The sequence below is a fragment of the Cryptotermes secundus genome, unplaced genomic scaffold (genome assembly GCF_002891405.2).
Source record: "Cryptotermes secundus unplaced genomic scaffold, Csec_1.0 scaffold603, whole genome shotgun sequence".
Lineage (NCBI taxonomy): Eukaryota > Metazoa > Arthropoda > Insecta > Blattodea > Kalotermitidae > Cryptotermes > Cryptotermes secundus.
In genome coordinates, this window is record NW_019721770.1 from 1,333,652 (window position 1) to 1,342,828 (window position 9,177).

At 37.0% G+C, this 9,177-nt stretch overlaps 1 protein-coding gene and 1 long non-coding RNA gene across 3 annotated transcripts in view; one reads left to right on the forward strand and one right to left on the reverse strand.

Annotated features, from left to right (window-relative positions):
• Window positions 1-3,544, forward strand: part of LOC111875740 (sialin) — a 37,030-nt gene extending 33,486 nt beyond the window's left edge. For both annotated transcript variants that reach the window (XM_023872231.2, XM_033750194.1), the window contains one exon: window positions 2,119-3,544. In XM_023872231.2, coding sequence (XP_023727999.1) covers window positions 2,119-2,280 — 162 coding nt within the window. In that variant the 3' untranslated portion in view covers window positions 2,281-3,544. The remainder of the gene's footprint in view (window positions 1-2,118) is intronic.
• LOC111875741 overlaps window positions 1-8,721 on the reverse strand; it is a 10,591-nt gene extending 1,870 nt beyond the window's left edge. The window contains exons 1-3 of the long non-coding RNA XR_002844793.2: window positions 8,401-8,721; window positions 7,010-7,070; window positions 2,117-2,233 (exon numbers count right to left, since the gene is read on the reverse strand). This is a non-coding gene — a long non-coding RNA (uncharacterized LOC111875741). The remainder of the gene's footprint in view (window positions 1-2,116; window positions 2,234-7,009; window positions 7,071-8,400) is intronic.
• Window positions 8,722-9,177: the final 456 nt, after the last annotated feature.

A 9,177-nucleotide genomic window follows, 5' to 3' on the forward strand; every position in this document is an offset into this window, starting at 1 on the left:
ATCCTAATTTAAAACAATTCAATTCATGTTTAATTACGTACAACTTAACAGCACAGAGGCCAATTAAAAGGTTAGAATGAGTACACAGAATTACATAAAAATAATTAAAAAACAAATACAAAATTTGAGAGTCTACATAATGACAATAGATTAATAATAATGCCAAGAAAAATAAAGTTAACGTTAACAAGAGATAACAACAAAATAAGACCACATACACAGAAGTAATATGAAGAGTATCATTAACAAATATTATTAACAACTTTAGGTTCAGTGTCATTGACAGAAACTGTTCTGATTGCAAATATGTCGAGATCTTTACCCACTGCGTTGGCAGCGTACAATGTTTATTAGAGGGACAAACACAAAACAATGAGAAGTCCCTAAGATTGCTGGGAGGAACGCGAAGGCTAACATTTTCCAAAAGAGAAGCGCAGGATTTAAGACCACGAAAGACCTGAACAAGAAAAAGTGCATCAAGGTGATGTCTCCGTTTATGTAAAGATTGCAGACTTAATTTCTCTAAAGCATAAGCATAATTATATGAAATATGAGGGAAAAAACGATAAAAACAGACGGACGCAAAATTCTGCTGGATGCGCTCAAGCTTATTGGCATCAGTCGAGGTGATGGAATTCCAAACTACTGAGGCATATTCCAACTTGGACCTGACTAAAGTAAAATATAGTACATACTACTACTACTACTACTACTACTACTACTACTACTAATAATAATAATAATCACAAACCTGCAGTGAATCATTTGGACATTTGCAGATGTATGAAGTTGAATCATAGTTCATCTCATTTTTCTAACACTGATTGAAATGTTGAGCCACAACAACAGAATTCTAACTTCTAAGCACTATAGTGAGCTATTCAGTTTGCTCCAGCAGTCTGGTTCAGTACCATAGGACTATTAGACAGTGCAATAATGCTTAAATATTGCTATGGTGTTTGTGTTGTGTGTGATTTTAAGTGCTGCAACAGGGCCATTTAAAGACACGAGAAAAAGAAAGTATCAAGAAGATTGTATAAAGTATGAGTTTACCTAAAGAATGTTGAATGGTGAAGAAAGATTATGGTGTATGGCATGGTGTGAAGTGCTACAAAGTCATTCATTCAAGGCAAATAAATTAATAACACATATATAAATAAAACATGGATCTGTGGCTGACTGCAATGTAATATTTTTAATCAAGGCTGATTTTACAGGGAAGACTGGATTTTAAACTTCTAGGTCCTGCCAAAAATGATATGCTGCTCTTATTGATGCTTTATATTTGGTTGCATAAAGAATTCATGCGTGCATGTTTGTGTGTGTGTAGCAAAAGAACTAATACATTCCTGCTATGCTCATGATACTGTAGTTATCCTCTCAGAAGTAATTCTTCACATAAGTTACAGCTACTGTCTTTGTCAAGTGACACAATGAGGTAAAGGATTTAAGATGTGTCATGAAATTTTACCACAAGTAACTGATATATTCAAAAGCTGACCAAGCAGTCTGTCCAACATTCAGCTTGGTCAATCACGATCTTTCAAATTAAGTTCAGCTTCTGATTCACATCAGATATGCTCAATGATGATATAAAAACTGAATTTATTTTGATAGTCTTTGGAAACTACACTGATTGGGAGAAATAATTTTTAAAATTATGCCATACAAGGCATTCCATTCTTATAAAAGGCACATTGTAATTGTTTTAGTATGAATTTCCATGGCAAAACCTGTAGCTTTGTTATTCAAGTTGTATAGTGAATATTGTAGATACCCAAATTTGCCTGATCATAAATAGGCTTTCATAAATGTTAAATTTTCTGTCAATTGTGATGTTTCCATGTCTGGTTAATTTCCTTTTCTCTATTATTTTGTTCATTAATATATTCAGGTTTTCTACCTTTGTGTTAATTTATCATTTTCCCAAATATGCTACATTTCTTGACCCTCACAGCCTTGATTTAATCATCCTAACAATATTAGGTGAAGAATGCAAACTATGATAATCCTCATCATGTAATTTTCTCCAGCCATTTGCTACTTTACCTCTTGTATGTATAAGTGTCATCCTTAGACTCCCTCACTGAGTCCTAAAGATTTTTATTGGACTTACAGCAAACAATAGAGCAGTGGCAGCTGGTGTTCATCATATCATCAGTTATGTTGCTGGTGGCAGGATTCCTGTACATACTTTTCTCATCATCTGAGCTGCAGAAGTGGAATACACCCACTGAAAGAAAACACATCCCTGAAAATCAGGAGCTAAATCCAAAATAAAATGCAGAAATAAGTTATGCAAGAATCACGGCAAGTGGTAGAAGAGGACATTTATAACAAAACAGAAGACTAAAATGACAATACTGTACATAATAATATTATGTACAATATATTTGCTGTCACTGTAGTACTCAATAAACAGTAGTATGAGGTATCTTCCAAAATTAGAAGTACAGCATTATGCGATTTAGAGCCATGTAGACTGATAGATGGGTACCAACATTCTCCAGAACACTGGTAACTATCTACCAGACTACATGGCATCACAACTCAGGAGACTGTAATCCTAATAGTCAACAACAGGAGAACTTCAAATCTCATATAGTCCATAATGTTCTTCCGATTTGTCATGGAAATACTTTATTTTCATGTTGAATTTAAGGTTCTTGTAGTAGTGACTATGAAGAGTGAAGTCTTTTGGGTTGTACGGCCAGGTAATTTGGAGATGGCATAATGTTTCAGAGAAATATAATGCCTTCATCTTCAAGGCCAAGAGTGTGCCAAGGAAGAAGGGACCAGAAGCAAATGGCAAGCTGAGCTTGGTCTGAATTATGTGGTATTAAAACAGAGCATACCATACTCTTTATTTTCAGACTTAAATACTTAGAATAGCTTATTTGTTACTCAAGAATATTGTATTATATCAGATCTGCATTTTTCATGATAGTTAAAATAATTGTGACTTCTGACACCATGTAGTCTTGTATGCAGTTATCAACATTTCATAGAAACATACTTCTTCCATCTTCAGGGTCCAGAAACCAGAAAGGAGGTGGGGCAACCTTGACACCCGCTCCTTGCTTCTTTCCAGCATTGCTTACTTTCTGACTCTGAATATGAAGACAGCATGTTCTTCTAAAACATTATTGAACTTATACTTGAGTACACAGTGTTACATCACAGAAGGTAGTACTCTTAACAGAAAAGTTCTCTGTTCATATAATTGTGTCAATTCCTATCCTGCCTGCAATTTATCTGAGAAAGAATGTTCCTGTCGGGAATTACAAAGCAATTAAGCCTGACATTCAAGACAATACACTATGTGCAGAATGTTTCAGTGACTACAGGAAAAAGATAGAGAAAACAAAGTGTGCTTATTTTTTCTATAAATACCAGAAAAGCAAAAATCTGTCTGAAAGAAAAAATGTTCAGATCACTGGGAACTGCAAATAAATTGTAATATGTGAGATCAACTGGAAATCTTCACAGTTTAGGCCACTTACTGCCTACATTTACTTATTAAAATCAATGAAATGAAAATGAATATATCTGCATATCAGTGTGCAACAAGTATCATCTGACATGTCTACGATGGGGTACCCAAAAGAAACTGAACTAATTTTTTTGTGGGCAGAGCTTTTGTAGTACCGCGTTTTGCCGCTATGCGCGCATAGAGCTAACATTCCTGAGTCGATAAGCCGACAACCGTTACTTCAGAAGGTAAGGACTAGTTTCGGCAGAGTTTGTAGTGACAACTGTTTTGTGTGATCGTCGTTTTTTCAATGGCTGATTTTCGTGAACAGTGTGCGGCGGTGAAATTCTGCTTTTTGCTCGGAAAAAGTGGAACAGAAACTCTTGAAATGTTAAAAACGGCGTACAAGGACGATGCTATGGGGAAAACTCAAGTGTTTGAGTGGTTTTCCCATTTCAAAAATGGTGAAATGTCAATTGATGACAAACCTCATTCTGGTCGTCCTTCCACAACCCGAACACATGAAAATGTTGAAAAAATTTGTGAAATCATCAAGGAAGATCGACGACGGACCATTGAAGAAATTGTGGAGCTGTTGGGAGTGACTTGGAGCTCAGTGGCCAGATTTGTGGCAGTCGGGTGACTGGTTTTTCCATCATGACAATGCCCCTGCTCACACAGCCCTGTCTGTATGACAATTCTTGACCAAAAATGGTATGACCCTTGTTCCTCACCCTCCATACTCACCCGACCTTGCCCCCTGCGACTTTTCTTGTTTCCTCGAATGAAAAGAGACATGAAAGGAAAAAACGATGGAGGCGCTGTCAAGCATCTCAAAAGATGAATTTAGACAATGTTTTGAAAAATGGAATAAAAGACTAGACAAGTGTATTAGTGTAAGTAGAGAGTACTTTGAAGGGGATTGAAGGTTTGTGCTTAAAATTTGAATAAATAAGTTAAAAAAAGTTCGGTTTCTTTTGGGTACCCCCACATATATGCAATATTTTGGTTATAAGAGGGAAAGAGTTAAGTCTCATGGATGGCAGGAATGATGGTCTTCAAGGTTCCTTCCATTCTGTCTACTGCTGTATCTGCATTGTTATTTCTCTCTGGGGCTTGCTACCTTATCTCAGCAAGGCAAAAGCACTTGCTGCTAACATAAGTTATCAGTAACAACATTCAGGTGAAAAAATATATAAGGAGAATTTAGGGATGTATGTTGGATGAAGGAATGTAACAGTTCAAGGCAGATGTGGGTGGGCACGCCATAGCAGTGTTGGATGAGGCACTATGCTACAAGCTAGAAGGCCGTGTGTTCAATTCCTGATGAGTTAACTGGATTCTCCTATCGACCTACTCCTTCCAGCTGCATTATGGCCCTAGCGTTGACTCAGCCTCTGAAAGAAATGAGTACCAGGAATCTTCCTTGGGGTGGGGTGGGGATTACCCTGGAGATGACGGCAACAGGTTCCTGCAAAACGCTGATGCCTATCCATTAAACAACACTGTGAAATACCCCCATCCCATTCACTGCTCTGAGAATCTCCATCTCATTAAGAAAGCACACTAAAAATGTTTCAAATAATAGCGAAATACTTCAATGAAATCTACACTTTGTATTATATACCAATTATTTCTACTTCGGATCAATTAAGAGGAGACTGACTTCATGCAAAACTGGGAGCAAAGTCTTCTGATCATATCAGCAAATCTTCAGGTTCCAGCAGAGGTATGGCATTCCTTGCCTGAATAACCATTACTTTTTGAAGAAGCTTCTGAAGAATCTTTATGTATGCATTTACTTACTTCGTAGTTGGCCGTGCCATAGCTAAAGCAGTTAGTCGCTGGGTTCCCACTGAGGCGGTCCGGGTTCGATCCCGGGTCTGGTCAAGTGGGATTTGTGGTGGACAACGTGGCGCTGGGGCAGTTTTCTCCGAGTACTTCGGTTTCCACTGCCAATCTTCATTCCACCAATTGCTCCACAATCACCCTCACCTATAATCTGGGGCTGGTAAAATAGGCCAGAAGTGGCCACAGTACAAGGGACTTAGTCAAACTCCACTAGCAATAAAAAAATACTTACTTAATAAACGGAAAAGTTGTCCCTGTGCTTAACTAATTAAGCATCATGTCATATGGGGGAATGGAGGTAGAGTTCAGAACTAGATGGAGAAGAGTGATCAACTTCACACCATGTCTGCTTTATCCCTGAGGAAATAGCCCCTGGTAAAAACTTAGATAAAGGGCTGAGGCCTCTTAGCCAGTCTGGATGCTGTACAGTAGATAAAGAAAAAACTCCTAACCCTGCCAGAAATGAAAACCTGGCTGTCCAGCCAATTATCTGTCACAATAAAGCAGGAATTATATTTAAAAAATTGAAACAAAAGGAACATATCCCAACTGTCAGAACTGACATTCAATATCAAATTTCATCAAAATTCTTTATGTAATTTTGCACATGGAAATAATCTCCCCATGTACTACACACAAATAATGCATAACAAATTGGTAAGATATACGGATAATATAAAACATTACCTACATTCAGAACAATATTTTATTTGAAGAAAGCAGTTTTCGGGATTTAGCACCGTGTATATGTGGTGTTAACCGAAGTTTCGGAGGAACATATCGCGTTCATCTTCAAGGTATAAGGAAAAATATAAGAAATCCACAAGCGAAGGGACCGTGAGAACCGGCAAAAGCATACTGGTTCTTGAAAACACTGCAAAACCTCATACACATCACTGTATATATTACACACAAAAACATAACGTCACACTATAGAATTTAAACTTCAGTCTACACTCAACATTATTGTGACCAAAACAACATAGGTGTATATTATACCCACCACTCTCTCTCACACGGAACTAAGTTATGAATTCAAAAAATAATTTCTTCAATGGGAAATAGAAATTCCCTTTGCACCCTCTTCTTACAAGCACTCATACTAATGCAAAATGAGGTATATCACTCTGACTAATATCCTACTCACATGTGTAATATTCAGAGAATACATACCAAAATTACACCCATTTCTTTCATACCAAATATGCACTCACAAAACCTAATTCACTCCCTCTCCATATAACCAATCAAACACGTTTTCTGCAAATCACTGTACATACTTCACACGAGATTAATAATAGTGCAAGAATAACCTCAAAGACACAATATCCTTCACTACACACACACTCTTCTTATATGCACTTACTATCGTTAAATCAATAAATGTAACTTTTGGTGTATTCTTCCTTCATATATACTTCATTTTCATGGTTCAGAGGGAAAACACTTCGATTTCGTTGTGGAGCACAGGAGACATGTTTGTAAAATTTCGTGCACTCGCCACTACTCGATCCAGGATAATACACACATTAAAGCCTACAATTTGCAATATCTCACTGAAATCTTTTATGATATACTTTCAGGCAGATAATTAATCAGAAATAGTACATATATGTATTTAAATATACACACATAACATGGTCTTATTATTTATAAACACCTCTTCATACCATGAAAGTAACGTACCTTGACTTTGTACACCGGATATTTAGGTCACAGAGACAGGGCAGCCAACATCTTCACATGGCTGAAACAGAAAGTTTCCATGATCAGTACCATTACAGGAAGGAAATTTCTCGTTACATTCTTTACCAATTTTCATGCATAATATTATTCTAATTCCCATCCAGGAAGGGAATTTCGGGCGAAACAAATGTCAAGCAGTCACCCAGTTGCTCTTGTAACCATCCACGAGAAGAAACGGAATGATTTCACAGATTATAAAGATTTTCCGTCATAACGTTATGCCGTTGGAGGGCAGCATATTCACATAGAAAGTTATATTCAGTAATCATTTGTATCACCGTGGGAGATGCGCAAACTCGTGAGGTGGGAGCGGCGTTTCGACACAATCTAAGCTATTTACGTAGCAACATAACCTCGGAATATAAGGGCATATATGAATATTATGGGTGGAAAACGGTTAACACGCTGAATTTCATGCATAACGGCATATTTCGATTTATATTCCACGCTACTATAATCCTATAATACGTTCCGTTAAATAGCCACTTCGTGTAAGACGTCACTCTTAGATGTGCGCAATGACCTACTTCGCATCGACCTGTAACTCGGGGGGTGGGGGGTATGATTCGCTGATGTTAGGTTAGGTTAGGTTAGGTTTGCGCAGTAGACTACTGCGCATCCATCTGTAACTTGGAGGGGGCGAAGCTCGGTAATTATCGATTATGTTAGGTTGTGAGTGTACATTATGACAGGTGTGCGCAAATGCCTATTGCGCATTCTTATGATCAGTCAAGCACTGTTTGGCCGTCCGCCATATCTTATGATTGAAAGTCGCTGATGGAGTACGAATTCATTATGTATTTATACGAGACATTTTAATTCCGAATTTTCTCGCAAGATAAACTCTTGCATTTATATTTCTGTTAAACACTCTATGTAATCTACGAAGCCTGGAATATATTACGATATTTATAATGGCCATGAGTGCACTTTTTCCGAAATATTGACATTTAAGAACGCTCTCAAGTGCATGGTATCACAATTATATTGACTGACTCTTACAATTTCCAACACTTCCCGAAATATTCTCTTTCCAAATGTTCCCATTATTAACTTTATTATGTTTTTCGACATATGTGAAAGATATACATATACTTTAAATTAAAGGTATCCACTCCACCACACTAGTGCTCAAATATCAGATATGGAAATCACCGATTGCGTTCTGAACCTGAAAAAAATATTATTCAACTTTCTTGTATGCATGAAAACAATAAAGGACACATCAATGTATGTGTTCTAGACTAAACTATAAAATACAATTACAAGAACGTCAGGTGTAAACAATGTGATCCTGTAAGCACTTTAATAGAAGGAAATAAAATAGTCACCTGATGCTGTATACCACATGCTAGCACATGTAAGCTTGGAAGATTAGATGCTAAGAATGCAATCCATTGTCTATCACAGCGAAATACACATCTAACTGACAAATCACTTGCCATCATTCTTCATGCTATAACACATACTCTACACAACACTGTGCACATTTTACAGGCACTGAACAGGATTTCCAGCATAACACCAATGAAATAATATGTTTCACTTTGCATAGCACCTTCTTATAAGCAAGAATCCTTCATGAAAACAAGAGATGTACATAAAGGGGAACTTTTGAATCCACTGTGGGTGAACGGAGATCTTAATTTTCTTGAAAACACTGCAAAACCTCATACACATCACTGTAAATATAACACACAAAAACATAACTTCACACTAGAGAATTTAAACTTCAGTCTACACTCAACATTATTGTGACCAAAACAACATACGTGTGTATTATACCCACCACTCTCTCTCACACGGAACTAAGTTATGAATTCAAAAAGTAACTTCTTCAAAGGGAAATAGAAATTCCCTTTGCACCCTCTTCTTACAAGCACTCATACTAATGCAAAATGAGGTATATCACTTTGACTAATATCCTACTCACATGTGTAATATTCAGAGACTACATACCAAAATTACACCAATTTCTGTCATACCAAATACGCACTCACAAAACCTAATTCACTCCCTCTCCATATAACCAATCAAACACGTTTTCTGCAAATCACTGTACATACTTCACACGAGATTAATAATAGTGCAAGAATAACCTCAAAGAC